Source organism: Haliotis rufescens, unplaced genomic scaffold, assembly GCF_023055435.1.
Source record: "Haliotis rufescens isolate VD_foot unplaced genomic scaffold, xgHalRufe1.0.p SCAF_16, whole genome shotgun sequence".
Lineage (NCBI taxonomy): Eukaryota > Metazoa > Mollusca > Gastropoda > Lepetellida > Haliotidae > Haliotis > Haliotis rufescens.
In genome coordinates, this window is record NW_025963846.1 from 4,408,161 (window position 1) to 4,427,673 (window position 19,513).

The window sequence follows — 19,513 nt, forward strand, 5'->3', positions numbered from 1 at the left end:
AATCAACGCCAATGCTCCCGCGGCCGCGATTGCGAAAATTTTATGTTGACATATAATAGTCAAACTACAACAAATATGACTTTCAGTGATTCAATGAATGAGTGAGTGAGTGAGTGAGTTGGGTTTAACGCCGCTTTTAACATTATTCCAGTTATATCACGGCGTGTCAGCTTAATGTGGGAGGAAAGCCAGAAGTGATGCAGGTCTAAGACGTTTATCACTTCGGTGAAACCCACGAGCACGGGTATGGTGCTGACAAACCTAGAAACATAATCGGGGCGAACCGGGATTCGAACTCACAATCATAGGTTTCTGGCGTGCCCAAGGGACGCAACTCTGCACAGCGAATCGCGGCGCCTTAGACGACTGGGCCACCCGTGCCCCCCAATGAATGACATTTATAATATATATATATATATATATTATAAATGTCATCCATTCTCTATCCACTAAAGTTCGTTTCAAGGCGTCAATAGCGGCAATATGACCGTGGTTGCTGTAAATAACGGTGAGTTGTGCGATTTATTGAAACACTATTGAATGAAATGCTGAATAAAATTAATAAAATAGATTACAAACATAAGTCCAGAAATATTATGAACTCTTTTTACAACCAGACAGTGTAATTACATGATTAATTTGCGTAGTTCAGCACGGATTTGCTGACATGGTATTTCCGGTGTTACGTGTTCACAGTAATGTGTTTGTGTTGGGGGAAAAAACACCAAAAAAAACATTCAACACTGTGTATAAGACGACAACCATCCCCATCCCCATCCCCATCCCCATCCCCATCCCCGAAAGCCTCCTAATTCCAGTTATGAAAAACTTGCCTTATACACAGCGATATACGGTATTGGATTCTTACAACTTTGTACACAAACGAAATAATATAAAAAAGTTGCCCGGCCACACGATATTTTCATAAGCTATTGCCTGAGAACCAATTCTCTTTTTTTTCAGCCTTAACAAACTGGCATCTTCTCAAGGCAAGGAAGTTATTTGACTATAAATGTCCTGTTTCCACCCTTGCCGAACTTAGGTGGAATTCCGGAGTTACATTTTGGCTGGACTGACGAGACTATGCATAGGCCAACGAAAAAGGCGCACAATCTCGTAAACAACATGGATTTCAATGTGCAGATTTGGGTTAACTGCAGCATTTGCAAAGCATGTGAACCATCAACTAGGTGGATATTTTGCAAATCATTTTTAATCAAGGTGTTCAAGTGATTTGATGCACATCGCGGGAAAAGACCCGTTTTATTACAATACAAAACAAATCAATAATCTTGATTATCGATCAGATGGTCGTAGCTTTTTTTGTTTGAAGCCATTGCAAGTGATATGAGAGATTGAATCTGATTGGTCAGTAGGAGGGACATAGAAGGGACATAACTCGTAATAGCCACTGTCGGCGCTACGATCGAGCCTGGAAATTCGGAATTATAAGGGCGTCAAGCATAAGGAGTAAATATAAACCTACCAGCAGTACGGCGAAGTTGGTCAGGTGGTTACACATACAGATGTCCAGGCCGAACATCGTCCCGTTGTAATAGCATCCGTCCGTCGACCATCCTCCCATTCCTTGGTTCTCAAGGAAATCCCAGAACGCGCACTTCGTCGTCTTTAGGTGGTTGCTCGTGTCCTGCAAGATATTGCCGCTATTTTATAATAAGTAAAATCAAGGTTCAGGCTTATACAGCGTTAAAAGCTATTCGTATCAAGGGTTCTGCGAATATTTTTGATTATACTTTAAGTGTGCTCTCAACATATAACTGTGGCGCACCGTTAATATTGAACTGAACTGACCATGCACGCAATCTTAATGATGCGTGTGAGTGACTCAAGAGTGAGCCGGTTGGATTCAACCATTTCTTTGTATCAGGTGCATCGCACTACTTAATTGGGATACGATGACATTCATCAACCAACTAAGGGAGCCTGGCCACCCCGTTAGTCGCTTCTTACAAGCATAGTCGCCTCTTACGAGCATAGTCGCCTCTTACGACAAGCATGTGTTGCTGAAGACAAATTCTAATGGGATCTTCACTCACGGATCTCTACCATGGTAATGAGTCCAAAGTTTTGAGTGGGTTGCCTATCTGAATTGAGGAAACATCAACGACATTCTTTAAATAAAGTTAGACGCTGTATATGCTCAAACATTATACGTTGCAACTCTTTCAATTGTTAAAACTTCAAAGCACAGCGCTGCCAAATACCACAAGCCTTGAAAACATCTGGAGGAACTTACTACGACTTCCGCCCTGTATATGCTCAAACATAATATGGCGTCACAGTTTAAGGGGTAAGATAGACCAAAGTAAATTTATTAAAACCCACGAAAAAGGGTGTTATGCCTTGAGCGCAAGGGTCATAATCTTATATTATATGGGATTAGAACTCGAGATAGGGAATCCTGGCAAGAGAGGTAACTCTGAACGGGGCTTTAGGCAAGTGGGCCACCCATGCTATATGTCTTAAAATACCGCTTCTTGGGGTTACAATTGTATTTCAGTACAACAGCAATATTTCGATAATTATTCATGCAGGGTTAGCTATAAATATGTACTTACAACAAACGGTCTAAAAGCCATCCGGATCATGTTGTGAAGCCCCACGATCTTCTTGCCTCCCAGTGTAGCGGAAATGATTGCACTGTTGACGAGACCCAGAGTGGAATTGACGCCCGGGGTAAAGAGACCCGTCTTCCGATAGATGAGCATGGAGAGGCGCGTTGTGTTGCTCTCCCCTATAAAAAAACATCATACATCTGGTGAGAGGACAAATAATTTCGGCAAAATATATCTCAACAGCGTAATCTTTTTAAATTGGACTTCTATATGACTGAATTAAGTGACTACTGAGCTTACAGCAGGAGGTCAAGAGAAAAAGGCGATATAAAGATGAGGTTTGAAGGACCGTAAATGTTGTCCAGTATTGCATCCGAATTAGTCAGTGTCCGGTTTCTATAGATTTAGATGCGGAATTGTTGATAGAGCGTTCAGCAAATTCTATTTACTCAAATTATGCCGATGGTACTGATAGGGACAAATGATTTTTTTCGGCGTCGGTTTTGAATAATGGTTCAGGACGTGGTCAGCTGTATTCCAGCTATATCACGACGCCCTGTTAATAATCGAGTCTGGACCGGACAAACCATGAGCACGATGACACACAGTCAACTAAGTGACACAGCCTGACCACTCAATCCAATTGTGTCGCCTCTAACGACCAGCGATGGGTTATTGGGGACCTATTTTAACCCTGGTCACCAAAGGGTGGGATAATTGGTATGAAGTGCAGTTCATCGATATTTAGATATGTACATGTATTCATTAATGTCAGAGGTTTTGCATACTTTAAAAAACAAAGGTTTCTTTCGCGTGAGTGATTTGTGTTTATCTGTGTCTAAAATACCCGCCTGCCCGACAGTTCGAGACGGCCTGTTTTGCAGACGGACGGTCAGTTTTGAAAACTTGCACGCCCAATGTTTGGGAGTTGAAGTAACTAAGATGGCAAACCACCACTATATTGCTATTTTCTGAGAACAAACATTAAACAGTACTATTCTTATCTCTACCCTTTTGTCACTTTTGTTCGTTAGTCTAGAATCTTCTGGACTGGCAACAATTTGTCTGGTCTGGTACCTTTGCAATGTTCCCAGTCCAGTTTCCTGACTGAAATTTGGGGGAATTTTATACACTGCGTTTATATCCTAATCCCATCCATGTGACGACGGGCGGCCGCCTACCGTGCATGCTCTTGACGACGAGTTCCTGGGGCAGTTCAATGGCCACGTCAAATTCAGCCAGACTGCTGTCCAAGCGGTCTCGGATGGTGAGTATGCGTGGGTTGGTGAGAGGGGAGCTCCAGCTGCCCCCCATACTGGCTCCGAGGCCGATAACAGGATCCATCCCGGCGTCCAGGTTCCACACCTCCATGGCAACATTAGGTGTCACCAGGCGCATGTGCTTGGCGGCGCCGATGTCAGTCTTCATGCTGAATTTCTCCAGGTTCTCGACGATCCTGAGTTTAGAAACAACTGCTCCTGAACGCTTCATGTTTAAATACAAACCTTAGAGTACATCATATATTACTTCCACCAAAAAGGAATGCGATAATAGGAAATACGATTGATGAGTTCAATATGTTCTTGCAAATCAGCTTATTGCTATAGATCTCTACATCAATTATATGGAGTAGATCTTTCCCTGAAGATTGAGTGAGTGAGTATGGTTTTACGCCGCTTTTAGCAATATTCCAGCAATATCATGGCGGGGGACACCAGAAATGGGCTTTACACATTGTACCCATGTCGGGAATCGAACCCGGGTCTTCGGCGTGACGAGCCAACGCTTTAATCACTAGGTTACCCGACCGCCCCCTGAAGATTGAAGGGATAAAGATCGGCACAAGTCTGTACTACTTTCGTTGGTATTGTTTTGTTGAAGTTCTTTCCGCAAAATCAACTTATTTTATCTATCAAATTGTTTGGGCATCAATCACATATACATTAAGGCTTTTAATTAAACTGACAGTTTCGTATTTCATCCAATTATGGAACAAAGGATATTTCAAAACATTTTATCGCCGGAATTATTATTTTGGAAAACCGTCAGTTATCATTGTACAAATGATTTAGCGTTAGATAAACGTCATTTACCTAGTGGCAGCCCGAGACTTGAGCTGTGCATTTCTAATGGCGGCAGTGTCAGCATCTAGGATCCTGTTGACTGTGTGAAGAAGCTGGAGACCCATCTGAAACAACAAGAACATTGGGATACCTAGAATTGCCTAGACGATAAGACCAATTCTCTGTATATATGCGTCCTTCACGGAGGGAGCAAATTAGTGGATCTTCCTGATAATGCCCGCAAACATGAACAGCATATTGAAACTATTGCATTACAACGGAAGTTACCTGGCTAGCCGACGGTGATGTGACCTTCACTATGCGGCCAATGACCTCGGCACATGTGTCAATATCGGCATCGGTTAATCCTGACGTTTTATCCAGAATCTCCGCCATCTTGTCCGTGACATCCCTTACGTTGCCATCTTCTATTTCAATCTAGGAAATATTATAGTTATTACATATAGTTGTCGGACCGGAATCAATGCTAGAAATTCTCAAATCTTAAACCTACAGATTTCTCCATAGTGTTCTGGACATTGTGGTCAGTACCCTATTGTGACCGTCAGCAGTATTCCAGTTATATTACGGCATGCTGTACATAATACAAAACATGGGATGCTGGGAGCCTTTTACACTCTGACATACCTTCCGAACCATTTTGGAAATAGAAACTAATTCTCTACCCAATAAATGTAATCGATTATATAAACCAACTGGAGTAAAACAGACAATACAATGTTGTTTCTCGTCATTGAAGTCCTGGGTCTGATGCAAAATTGTTTCCAAATCTCACCTCGTCCAAATGTGCCAGATCTTTTGAAGGCATCAACTGAAAATGGGGTAAGTGTGCACCCGGTATTCTAAAAGCTGCTGGTTCAGTGTTGTTGGGCTTCCGGTTGCGTAGAAGGTCATCAGAATCTGTGACCGGAAGTGTGCTAGCAGAGGAACTGTGACAATCAGTGTCGATCTGCCAGTTCTCCCAATGAGCCCCGGTTTCGTAGTCGCCCTGGCAGTTCGCATAGCCGACAGCAACACCGTCTGGGGGATACAGCCATCATTTGAACACAGTACTAGGACATACGTATGCGTCAAGGAAATCAAATTCTAAATGCAGTGTCATTGTTTTCTTCAAAAGCTAGAATGGGTAAGTCGCTCAAAATGGTGGTGGTAGTAGTGGTTGTGACGGTGGTAATGGTTGCTATTCTAATGCGGATCTTCAGGGATGACAGTAAGTAAACATAGTAAGAATATATTGTATGCCAAAAGTAGGTCAAAATAATAAGAAGAATCGTGTCAAAATGACTGTGAGACAATACAACATCGCCTACCACAAAGTTCAATGCTGTCCACGTTGTTTCCGATGGCGGTCTTGGGGAACTGGGCACCAAACCCTGTCCTGCTGTCTTCGAGGTAGGCGGGCGGGCAAAAGTCTATAAATGTAGAATGACCATCATGTATGTGTTGTCTCATCAGCTGGGAGATCATGGGTTTGACAATTTTAAACATTATTTAACATTATTAAGAATTTGAGAATTACGAATTATGAAAAATATAGGTAAGCGGGAGGGTGTAGGTAAAAACCTTAGATTTTATCCTTTTTGAAAAAAATATTATGGAAGATGAGTTACATTTTGTTAGTAGGCCCAAGTTATGTAGCCTAAGACAGACATATTTTCCAAACATTAACTTTAAAAATCCCTCAGAACTTTACTATAAACTTCTAACATTGAAACCTTGTCATTATGTGCTAAATACATGAAAGATATCTTTACGTTCTTCATTATTATAATTCTAATTTGTATTTTAACTGCGATCCGTAACTCGTGTTATTGTACCACCACTTTGTATATAATACATGTATCTATATTGTACTTAGGCCTATGGCCTTTATACTGGATTAACTTAATAACTTCTAGTATTACCTCAGAAAATACCGTGCGAGGGGTGAATTACGGACTATATGTCACCAGTAAATTATTTGACGAGGAACTTTAAACATTAATTCATGATCATGAAGGGCAGATCAGCCGTTATTCCGAGTTGCGAGTAGGTTATTCTTTTTATATTCGTCTTATTTTTATTAAGGAAATGTTTAAAACATGGTTTCTTGATCTGAATTGGATATATCAGCTCAGTTAGCTTATAGTTGGAAGCTTATTTTGATGTGGGTCTCTTTGCAAGCCAAATTAATAAAACAATAAGAACGTAATAACCAATCAGCATGAAGTAAACATGCGTATACTCAGGGAGAATACTGATATGTCACATATAGCCGTGCCAATATAAGTAATATCATATGTTCAGTAGTTTGCATTGCATCAATCTCATTAAAATCAGGGGGCACGGGTGGCCCAGTCGTCTAAGGCGCCGCGATTCGCTCTGCAGAGTTGCATCCCCTGGACACGCCAGAAACCTATGATTGTGGGTTCGAATCCTGGTTCGACCCGATTATGTCTCTAGGTTTGTCAGCACCATACCCGTGCTCGTGGGTTTCACCGAAGTGGTAAACGTCTGAGACCTGCATCACTTCTGGCTTTCCTCCCACATTAAGATGACACGCCGTGATATAACAGTTACTGGAATAATGTTTAAAGCGGCGTTAAACGCGACTCACTCACTCACTCATTAAAATCAGATCTTAGTTCTCACTATCGCTAAACAAAGATCTGAGGACATCCCATTACGGGTCACGTCAGAACGACCTTTCATCCGACCAATCAAAGCGTCGCTTACCAGATCATGAAAGTGACAGTCAGAATGTGTTTTCTAACCATGCAACTTCGAAAACGTATTCCGAACGACAGTTACGGCCCGTACGACTGATTCTGTCAAAATTATCGTCTATCTCTCGCTTCCGTGGGATAAACATTTGAACGGATGAGGAGTTGCACAGTACGTTGGAAGCACTGCCATATAATCTCAACCATATATTAGACCTTTCGGAATGTTCGTGTGTTCAGATTTTTAAAATTTTAATCGAGAACTGTGTCAACAAATTTTCAAGCGTAGTCTGAAATGGAAGTCGCCAGGTTGAAACGAGTGCCGTAAAGCTCGAGAAAGCTGCTTTCTAATTGGCTGATGTCGACTTCTTGTCATTCGTGCCCCTCTCATGGCCATTTTTGCGACCGGGTTCCGTCTTAGGGCAAACGGGCATACCTAAAACAATTGTCAACTCGTTGCGTAATGTTTCACATATATTTCCCCATTTATTATATATGTTTCAGATGCAATTTAAATCACACCGGAGCGTGCGGAATTATACAGTATGATTGAACACATTAAACTGTGACTTGGGTATATTTTTAGATGTAAAATTAAAACTTATTTGTGAGGGATTCTTTGACGAAGTACTTGAAATCATACTCGCATTCTGATTGGTTTGTCGTATTTTGGCACATAACATTCATCGATAGGGGGATGAGTCGTCTTGCAGGTTACGGAAAGGGGCGAGTGGTGACGAATGACTTCTTGTTAGTCATTTTAGTGGTCGGTCAAAGTTCGCGGAAGGTCGTTCTGACGTGACCCGTAATGGGATGTCCTCACATCTTTGTTTAGCGGCAGCGAGAACTTCGATCTGATTTTAATGAGATTGGCATTGCGTCTGTTCTGGAAGAGTTTGAACATTCGAACGCACGATCTGAGGATCCTGTCATGGCTAGCTCTACATAGCGAGATGCTGCAATCTCATCTGTGTTTCAGTAATGAAGATGTATATCATATTGTGTTATGTACCAAGTGATCATAGGCGGTCGGGTAGCCTAGTGGTTAAAGCGTTCGCTCGTCACGCCGAAGGCCCCGGTTCGATTCCCCACATGGGTATAATGTGTGAAGCCCATTTCTGGTGTCCCCAGGTGTGATATTGCTGGAATATTGCTTAAAGCGGCGTAAAATCACTCTCACTCACTCACTTACTACTCAAGTAATCAAGTACTGTATTCATATGAAAACATCAAATCAATTTCTCACTCCTGTGAAATTGTATTTACTTTCACTTTTGCCCGAACTACTTTCGGTCTGTCCCAATGACACTATTGTTTCCAGAAAAGACAGTGAAGATCAGTAGGAAAATACGTAATAAATAGAATATTTGTCTTCTGTCAAATAACACATTTATCTCATCCCGAGATCAGACAAAGTGGACATGTTCAATCCTGGTAATCGCTCATGCAAATATCAATAATGTGAGTGAGTGAGTATTGTTTTACGCCGCTTTTAGCAATATTCCAGCAATATCACGGCGGGGGACACCAGAAATTGGCTTCACACATTGTACCCATGTGGGGAATTGAACCCGGGTCTTCGGCGTGACGAGCGAACGCTTTAACCACTAGGCTACCCGACCGCCCACAATAATGCGAAGTTAGATGAAATAAACACGATCATCTATAAATCTGGTAGGTCATGGAATATTTTGATTAAATCACCTGTCCGTGTCAGATTGATCGCATCTGTAACGGGTAGAGACAGGTTCCAGTGTTGGCTGATATCACGTGACAATGGTACCAAAACGGAGTGAAGAGTCGTCAGATAATGGGAGACAACTCTGTCCTTGTAGTTCTCGGGCATGTTCCTGACCAAGGACAGCTGTATGAAGAAGTCAATGACCCCTGTGTCTGAGCTGAAAGTGATCAAGACATGATTCACGTGACCAAACAAATAAAAGGACAGATATCGCAAATGGTCGAATGTAGCACATGTGGTCACTTTTGCAAAGTGACCTTCTTCGAATAAGGCTTTTTACCCAGTAGTGAATGGGTACCAGGTAGGAAGAGATGGTAATGTGACTGTAAACCTTCCAGCTCCTCACAAACAGTGCTTTTTTTAAAAAAAACACCAAAACAACAACAAATTTAAATGGAATTAACATGAAAATTTAAAAGTTTTCTTCATATTCAAGTCATTTTCACTAGTAGTGATTTATTTGATGCACTGCTAGATATTGTGCATGACTGCGTATGACTGCATATGTCTCTGGGTGTACATGATTGTACATAATTGTACATGACCATATAGAGGTTATCACGCGAGTGTGATTGGGATGGTAAATATCCTGTATTAGGAATAAACAATATTTTGCGAGCCTTGGTTGTATTTTGCAAGCCGATGGTTAATTCTGACCCTGTCCCCGAATGACAAGGGCGACGCCATGTTTGTTTGTAAACAGCCCTACTTGACCTTTGATATTTGCATCTCTATCCGCATATGACCCCAACAGATATCGTTTTTATTCGTTGGCTTTATCCTGCCGAGAAACCTACCCATTATATGACAAATGTTTTTGTTTGTTTGTTTGTTTGTTGTTTAACGCCGCACTCAGCAATATTCCAGCCATATGACGGCGGTCTGTAAATAATCGAGTCTGGACCAGACAATCCAGTGATTGACATCATAAGCATCGATCCACGCAATTGGGATCGATGACATGCATCAATCAAGTCAGCTTTATGACAAATGACCCTGGGTGACTGTATGGACAGTATGACTGCTCGTGTCTGTTTGTGACTACATATGAGAGTATACGACAACCTACTCAATATGATGAACGTAGCTGGCGATGTCTCTGAGTCCTGGCTCCACCATTCTCATGGATCTGGTGATGTTGTCGTTGATGATGGCGAGATAGTTGGCCACGTTAAGAGGGACGTCGACGGCCCGGTCCATGTAGTTGAAGACGACGGAGGTGTTGGTTGGGACGCCGCGTGTCTGCAGGGTGCCATGGAGGGTGATGACGTCTAGAGGAGATGAGGATACAGAGGTTGGAACATCACAGCAGTAGCAGTAGTCGTGCGAGTTGTAATACAGTAGTATCGGTCAAAACAATGGGAACACACGACGACGAAGTTGAAATAAGACAAAACAATAAACCAATGTACACATAATCTTGGTCTTCTATCAACAGGTACAAGAAAATATCACGGCGGGGGACACCAGAAATGGGCTTCACACATTGTACCCATGTCGGGAATCGAACCCGGGTCTTCGGCGTGACTAGCGAACGCTTTAACCACTGGGCTACCCGTAGGTTCGTGCAAAAAAAGGGTAAATGAAACAGTTGTACTTCAGAAATACCTGTCATTATAAAGCACCAAGGACGCCTGCATGTTAATGTTGAGAATGAGAAATTAAACACATTATTAAGAACTAAGAACGTTTCAGAAACGTTAAGGCTTCAAATTGGGGGGAGTAATACAGTTTATGTAAGAAGATCACTGTTTACTACATTTTAAAAAGAATCTACAAATAGTGAAGCTTCTTCCTTTTTTAAATGATACATAAATGTAATAAAGTGTATCTGGAAAGCAAAATATGTATCTATCCAATCTATCGAGTAAAAGATCAATCTACTCAGGCTCTACACACTGTATATTTCTTACTTATGATCTACGTGACCAATATTGGAAACTATTCAGGTTGAGAGAGGGCTTCATATCATTACCAGCTTTCCTTTGCTTCAAAATGAGTCAAGTAAAAAAAAATGAAACATTTGCCCTCCAGAAAACATAATAATACGAAGCACAAGTGATTCCTGCATTTTGATTAATTGGTTAATTGGACAATGAAACGGGAAAGCTGTTGTGATAAATTGCAGCTGTCAATTATTTAAAAACGTTACATGACAAGCTGTCATAACTGAGGCAATACACAAAGGTGTTCTTGTATCTAGAACATTTCAGATTTTGCAAACATTACTCATGAGTATTTCCTTTCATTGGTTCTGATGATCTCGATCTTTGACAAAGGTCGGCCAACTCGATCTTTAACAGAGGTCGGCCAACTCGATCTTTAACAAAGGTCGGCCAACTCGTTCTTTAACAAAGGTCGGCCAACTCGATCTTTAACAAAGGTCGGCCAACTCGATCTTTTACAAAGGTCGGTCAACTCGATCTTTAACAAAGGACGGTCAACTCGATCTTTAACAAAGGTCGGCCAACTCGATCTTTAACAAAGGTCGGCCAACTCGATCTTTAACAAAGGTCGGCCAACTCGATCTTTAACAAAGGTCGGTCAACTCGATCTTTAACAAAGGACGGTCAACTCGATCTTTAATAAAGGTCGGTCAACTCGATCTTTAACAAAGGTCGGCCAACTCGATCTTTAACAAAGGTCGGCCAACTCGATCTTTAACAAAGGTCGGCCAACTCGATCTTTAACAAAGGTCGGCCAACTCGATCTTTAACAAAGGTCGGCCAACTCGATCTTTTACAAAGGTCGGCCAACTCGATCTTTTACAAAGGTCGGCCAACTCGATCTTTAACAAAAGTCGGCCAACTCGATCTTTAACAAAGGTCGGCCAACTCGATCTTTTACAAAGGTCGGCCAACTCGATCTTTTACAAAGGTCGGCCAACTCGATCTTTAACAAAAGTCGGCCAAATCGATCTTATACAAAAGTCGGCCAACTCGATCTTATACAAAAGTCAGCCAACTCGATCTTTAACAAAGGTCGGCCAACATGATCTTACACAAACGTCGACCAACTCGATCTTTAACAAAGGTCGGCCAACTCGATCTTTAACAAAGGTCGGCCAACTCGATCTTTTACAAAAGTCGGCCAACTCGATCTTTAACAAAGGTCGGCAGACTCGATATTTTACAAAAGTCGGCCACCAAAGTCAGCTGCATCACAGATCTCGATTTGTGGGTAATCAGTTGGTGTTCAATAGAAGACAACTCGAAAATATTTCGGACAGACGGATGGAAGAAGCGGTGGTAGTGCTCATAGAAGAGGTGGTAGTGATGGCAGTAGTAATATTAATAGTAGCAATCGTAATAGTAGTAGAGGTGGTAGTGATGGCAGTAGTAATATTAATAGTAGCAATCGTAATAGTAGTAGAGGTGGTAGTGATGGCAGTAGTAATATTAATAGTAGCAATCGTAATAGTAGCAGAGGTGGTAGTGATGGCAGTAGTAATATTAATAGTAGCAATCGTAATAGTAGTAGAGGTGGTAGTGATGGCAGTAGTACTATTAATAGTAGCAATCGTAATAGTAGTAGAGGTGGTAGTGATGGCAGTAGTAATATCAATAATAGTAGAGGTGGTAGTGATGGCAGTAGTAATATTAATAGTAGTAGAGGTGGTAGTGATGGCAGTAGTACTATTAATAGTAGCAATCGTAATAGTAGTAGAGGTGGTAGTGATGGCAGTAGTAATATTAATAGTAGCAATCGTAATAGTAGTAGAAGTGGTAGTGATGGCAGTAGTAATATTAATAGTAGCAATCGTAATAGTAGTAGAGGTGGTAGTGATGGCAGTAGTACTATTAATAGTAGCAATCGTAATAGTAGTGGAGGTGGTAGTGATGGCAGTAGTACTATTAATAGTAGCAATCGTAATAGTAGTAGAGGTGGTAGTGATGGCAGTAGTAATATCAATAATAGTAGAGGTGGTAGTGATGGCAGTAGTAATATTAATAGTAGTAGAGGTGGTAGTGATGGCAGTAGTACTATTAATAGTAGCAATCGTAATAGTAGTAGAGGTGGTAGTGATGGCAGTAGTAATATTAATAGCAGCAATCGTAATAGTAGTAGAGGTGGTAGTGATGGCAGTAGTAATATTAATAGTAGCAATCGTAATAGTAGTAGAGGTGGTAGTGATGGCAGTAGTACTATTAATAATAGCAATCGTAATAGTAGTAGAGGTGGTAGTGATGGCAGTAGTAATATCAATAATAGTAGAGGTGGTAGTGATGGCAGTAGTAATATTAATAGTAGTAGAGGTTGTAGTGATGGCAGTAGTACTATTAATAGTAGCAATCGTAATAGTAGTAGAGGTGGTAGTGATGGCAGTAGTACTATTAATAGTAGCAATCGTAATAGTAGTAGAGGTGGTAGTGATGGCAGTAGTAATATCAATAATAGTAGAGGTGGTAGTGATGGCAGTAGAAATATTAATAGTAGTAGAGGTTGTAGTGATGGCAGTAGTACTATTAATAGTAGCAATCGTAATAGTAGTAGAGGTGGTAGTGATGGCAGTAGTACTATTAATAGTAGCAATCGTAATAGTAGTAGAGGTGGTAGTGATGGCAGTAGTACTATTAATAGTAGCAATCGTAATAGTAGTGGAGGTGGTAGTGATGGCAGTAGTACTATTAATAGTAGCAATCGTAATAGTAGTAGAGGTGGTAGTGATGGCAGTAGTAATATCAATAATAGTAGAGGTGGTAGTGATGGCAGTAGTAATATTAATAGTAGTAGAGGTGGTAGTGATGGCAGTAGTACTATTAATAGTAGCAATCGTAATAGTAGTAGAGGTGGTAGTGATGGCAGTAGTAATATTAATAGCAGCAATCGTAATAGTAGTAGAGGTGGTAGTGATGGCAGTAGTAATATTAATAGTAGCAATCGTAATAGTAGTAGAGGTGGTAGTGATGGCAGTAGTACTATTAATAATAGCAATCGTAATAGTAGTAGAGGTGGTAGTGATGGCAGTAGTAATATCAATAATAGTAGAGGTGGTAGTGATGGAAGTAGTAATATTAATAGTAGTAGAGGTTGTAGTGATGGCAGTAGTACTATTAATAGTAGCAATCGTAATAGTAGTAGAGGTGGTAGTGATGGCAGTAGTACTATTAATAGTAGCAATCGTAATAGTAGTGGAGGTGGTAGTGATGGCAGTAGTACTATTAATAGTAGCAATCGTAATAGTAGTAGAGGTGGTAGTGATGGCAGTAGTAATATCAATAATAGTAGAGGTGGTAGTGATGGCAGTAGTAATATTAATAGTAGTAGAGGTGGTAGTGATGGCAGTAGTACTATTAATAGTAGCAATCGTAATAGTAGTAGAGGTGGTAGTGATGGCAGTAGTAATATTAATAGCAGCAATCGTAATAGTAGTAGAGGTGGTAGTGATGGCAGTAGTAATATTAATAGTAGCAATCGTAATAGTAGTAGAGGTGGTAGTGATGGCAGTAGTACTATTAATAATAGCAATCGTAATAGTAGTAGAGGTGGTAGTGATGGCAGTAGTAATATCAATAATAGTAGAGGTGGTAGTGATGGCAGTAGTAATATTAATAGTAGTGGAGTCGGTAGTGATGGCAGTAGTAATATTAATAGTAGTAGAGGTGGTAGTGATGGCAGTAGTAATATCAATAGTAGCAATCGTAATAGTAGTAGAAGTGGTAGTGATGGCAGTAGTAATATTAATAACAGTAGAGGTGGTAGTGATGGCAGTAGTACTATTAATAATAGTAGAGGTGGTAGAGATAGCAGTAGTTATATTAATAGTAGTGGAGGTGGTAGTGATGGCAGTAGTTATATTAATAATAGTAGAGGTGGAAATGATGGCAGTAGTAATATTAATAGTAGTGGAGGTGGTAGTGATGGCAGTAGCAATCGTAATAGTAGTAGAGGTGGTAGTGATGGCAGTAGTACTATTAATAGTGGTAGTAGTAATAGTAGTGGTGGTGATGCTGGTTGTCTTGGTAGTGGTGGTAGAGGTGATGGTAGCAGCATTGCAGTGGTAATGGGGGTGGTAGTGATAGCGTAATTGATGCAAATAGTAGTAGAACAGTGTTAGAAGTAGCAGTGACGATACTAGTATACATTGTAGAGCAGCAGTTACCTGTGAAGACGACCAGGAACTTGGCCGACTTGACCTTTCGCAGGGGGTTGAGTTTCCACACTTCGCACCAGTAGTTGCCCTGGAGACGGGAGGGGTGCATCACTCCTCCACTCTCACTCAGGCGCCGCAGCAGGGGCAGACCCAGATGTAGGGTCCTGGCTCTCTCTGAAATGTCACAAACATTTTATATATTTATTTCAACAAATATAGATAAAAACCGATGTTAGGATAAACCCCCTCTTTATGCAAGGACATGAGAAATGGGACTATTTGATTGTTGCAACTGATGTTCTCCAACAGGTGGCGCTCGTTCCAGGAAGAGGTGAGGTGAGGTGAAATTGGGTTTAACGTCGCGTCCAAGATTATTGCACTTATATAGCGACGTGCATGCACGTGTATGTGTGTGTGTGGCTGCTTGTACTAGTCCGGACTGATGCCGATTTATAGTGCTAGCTCACTGAGATACCATGCCGCAGTTTAACATGAATATCCCACTCAGACACAGTATACTGACTCCGAGCCGACCAGTCCTTGTTTTAGCCCCTTAATGCCGAGCGCCAGACAGGGTAACAACAAGTACAATCTTTTAACGTCTTTTTGTATGACGCGGCCCGGGATCGAACCCTGGACCTTCCGCTCTCCGGGCGGACGCTCTACCACAAGACCACGGAGGCGGTCTCCAGGAAGAGACTTTGCGCAATGATGAAGGTAACTCCCATACTTTAATATAGACTTCAGACAGTCACAACGCTGAAATCGCATTGTGAAACGAGCTCCTGTATATACTGCAGTTTGATCGTCATATAACAGGGGCGGTGTGGTAGCCTAGTGGTTAAAGCGTTCGCTCGTCACGCCGAACACCCGGGTTCGATTCCCGACAATGTGTGAAGCCCATTTCTGGTGTCCCCCGCAGTGATATTGCTGGAATATTGCTAACTGCGACGTCAAAACATATTCACTCACCCAGTCACTCACTCATCATATAACATGATTTGGATCATCGCATAAGTTTAAGCTGTATGTTACAAAGAATAGGGATAACCTGGGCGTCCTGTGGAACAGGACTAAATGTGACGGATTGCTTGGATATGTTGTCATATGAATATTATTCGATACTGCCTGAGGAACTGAGGCATATTCACCATCGGCGTCAGCTCTGGGTTTTGGAACAGTATCCCTATCAAGAGCTAAATAGTTTTCTTGAAAAAGTTTCCAATATAACACCTTACGTTGAATTGGAACATTGTTGAAGGTTTGTTGTAGATGGACATCTGAGGAGGTTTGGACGCGGACGCCATCTTTGAACCACAGGACGTGCTCTTCTGGCGTGGAGGTTTGGACAGGGCAAATAATTGACTGCTGCTGCGTGGAGAGCATGCGCAGCAACTTTTTCTGGTTCATGAGGGACGATGATATAGGATTATCAAAACCTACAACAGAAAAGAAAATTAAGCACTCAGAGAATTACTTATTACTTATTACTTATTACTTATTATATATTACTTTTGTGTACATATATTCTTTCGCACATTTTTAAAAAGAAACTAACAAGAAATGGTTAATCGATGGTGATGTATTTAGTATGAGTATGATAGTTGTGATCTGTCTTTACGTTTGCGACTGTTTTCAGCCTAGTAACGTTTCGATAACGTCACAATTTTCACGTGAAAACTTTTTCCCCGGCAGTTTAAATCGCCACAACACCACTTAAGACCAGGACCCACTTGTGCAATTATTGTACCGCTGATAACTACACGTGTTCCTTCTGGTGCAAATTATCCCAGAAACAGATAAATAGAATCCTTGTTAATTGAAATATTTCCCATGTTAGATAACATAATATATAGATAACAGGAATTAAAGGATAATTCAGTGAGAATGTACACATATGTGCACACGGGTATCACACGCGTGGCGGACGGGTTCCACACGAGTGACCTACGGGGTGCACACGGGTTGCGTAACGCGGTGCCCATGCGTGTAAGGGGAATGAACTTCTAGGCAGTAGTGTATATCAGTGGAAATTATTTGGCTAAAACGTCCTAAAGGTCACCAACACAAGTCTTTACAATAAAGCATTTCAGCTGACGGTTTTTTTCCAATGTTTACTCTTCATACAGCAGGATTAACATTACAAAATAATTAGTTGAAGACAACACACAATGCAGTTCCTAAAATAGGGGCGGGTTATACACCACATGATTTGTTGCAAAACTTACTTCTGACAGAGGCTGGTTTCTCGCACACACTGAACATGAGCTTCTCACACGCCAGCTGAACGACGTCAAGATGGTGAAGGGCGGGGCATCCGCCGGTGAGGGTGATCTTGTCCCGCCCGTTGACGTCCACCCACACTCTAGGGGGAACTACACATACAAACAGTGATATCATAGTAGAAGTGGACCCAAAGGGTGTTTGGGTGATGAGGGGTATGATGGGTCAAGGGTGTAGCACATCTGCCTGCAAGTCCCCCCGCCACACGCCCCTCTGCCTTATATATATATATATATATATATACAATCTCATTAAAATCAGATCTTAGTTCTCGCTACCGCTAAACAAAGATCTGAAGACATCCCATTGGAGGTCACGTCAGAACGACCTTACATCCGACCAATGAGACCGTCGCTTACCAGATCATGAAAGTGACAGTCGGAATGTGATTTCTGATCATGCAACCTCGAAAACTTTAATACGAGTATTCCGAAGGATAGTTACGGGCTTAACGACTGAATCCATACAATCTAGACCATCTATTAGCCACTCCAGAATGTCCTTTTGTTCAGGTTTCAAATTTTTAATATCGAGAATTTGTCAAAATATGCTTCGAAGCGTAGTCGCCAATATGAAATTAGTGCCGTAAAACACGAGAAAGCTGCCTTCTGATTGGCTAATGTCGACTTCTTGTCATTCCATTGGTCGGTCAAAGTTCGCGCATCGTCGGTCTGACGTGACCCGTAATGGGATGTCCTCAGATCTTCGTTTAGCGGTAGCGAGAACTAAGATCTGATTTTAATGAGATTGTATATATACAGTGAGTGAGTTGGGTTTAACGCCGCTTTTAACAGTATTACAGTTATATCGCGGCGTGTCAACTTAATGTGGGAGGTAAGTCCGAAGTGATGCAGGTCTCAGACGTTTTCCACTTCGGTGAAACCCACGAGCACGGGGATGGTGCTGACAAACCTAGAAACATAATCGGGGCGAACCGGGATTCGAACCAATGATCATAGGTTTCTGGCGTGTCCAAGGGACGCAACTCTGCAGAGCGAATTGTGGCGCCTTAGACGACTGGGCCACCCGTGCCCCCTAATATATATAGTAATACATGTATGTGGATATATATAGTTATATACACTTACATTATGAAGTATTAAGGTATCTTCTTAATTAATGATATTATTTAAGCAGTAGGTGAAAGTATTTAGATAAGTATTTGTATGTCTATTTCAACCCGTGCAAATACCCATACACAACCTGCTGACGGCTAAGGACTTTACCTGCAGTATTCTTGTTCCGTAGTTGGATATAGGCCAGACCGGTCAGGTTGCCATAGAAATCTGAATCAATGGCCGCCATTGTCCCACCCTCGTCAATACAGCTCGCCTTGGCCCGGAAGTGATTCAGTGGAAAGGTCAGCACCTTGTAGCATTTGTCGACAAAGGGATGTCCAACCCAGCCAAATCCACAGAAAGATACTGAAAAAGTTGTTCTGTACTGTGAGTCTCAAATTTAAAATTCAGAATGTTCCAAAATAACACAATTACATCAATAATTGGAAGAAACTATTATCTTATATGAGTGAGTGGGCGAGTATGATTTTACGCCGTTTTTAGCAATTTTCCAGCAATATCACGGCGGAGGACACCAGAAATGGGCTTTAAACATTGTACCCATGTCGGGAATCGAACCCGGGTCTTCGGATTGATTAGCGAACACTTTAACCACTGGGCTACCCGACCGTCCCTCTTATATAAGACAGCTACGCGAAAAATCGCAAAGAACAATGAAGAGCGAATGGTGGTTTATCGCTCGCAACTTGATGACGTCGTATATTGGACTACGGTATTTGTGAGAGGGGAGTGTCTGGTGAGTTGTTCCGCTTTAGTATAGGCTGGGCATCGCAGATAAACGCGATGGCCGAACGATTGCATCCAAAAGCGGAAGAGATATATATGCCAATCGGTATTGGGACAAGAGGTGCAGGTAACAGACGTGAAAATTGTGAGACTATGGGACAAATATACATCTGTGCATAAAATGGACATTGCCAAGGTCGGATTCTATTCACGGAGTCATCATTATTA

General features: G+C 41.6%; 1 protein-coding gene across 1 annotated transcript in view; it reads right to left on the minus strand.

Moving 5' to 3' along the window:
* Positions 1–19,513, minus strand: part of LOC124144255 — a 59,672-nt gene that overhangs the window by 7,757 nt on the left and 32,402 nt on the right. Inside the window, exons 6-18 of the mRNA XM_046513581.2 lie at positions 18,707–18,904; positions 17,426–17,572; positions 16,436–16,636; positions 15,207–15,371; positions 10,173–10,374; positions 9,067–9,260; positions 5,971–6,072; positions 5,436–5,680; positions 4,928–5,077; positions 4,670–4,764; positions 3,758–4,032; positions 2,580–2,755; positions 1,487–1,648 (exon numbers count right to left, since the gene is read on the minus strand). Coding sequence (XP_046369537.2) covers positions 1,487–1,648; positions 2,580–2,755; positions 3,758–4,032; positions 4,670–4,764; positions 4,928–5,077; positions 5,436–5,680; positions 5,971–6,072; positions 9,067–9,260; positions 10,173–10,374; positions 15,207–15,371; positions 16,436–16,636; positions 17,426–17,572; positions 18,707–18,904 — 2,312 coding nt within the window. The remainder of the gene's footprint in view (positions 1–1,486; positions 1,649–2,579; positions 2,756–3,757; positions 4,033–4,669; positions 4,765–4,927; positions 5,078–5,435; positions 5,681–5,970; positions 6,073–9,066; positions 9,261–10,172; positions 10,375–15,206; positions 15,372–16,435; positions 16,637–17,425; positions 17,573–18,706; positions 18,905–19,513) is intronic.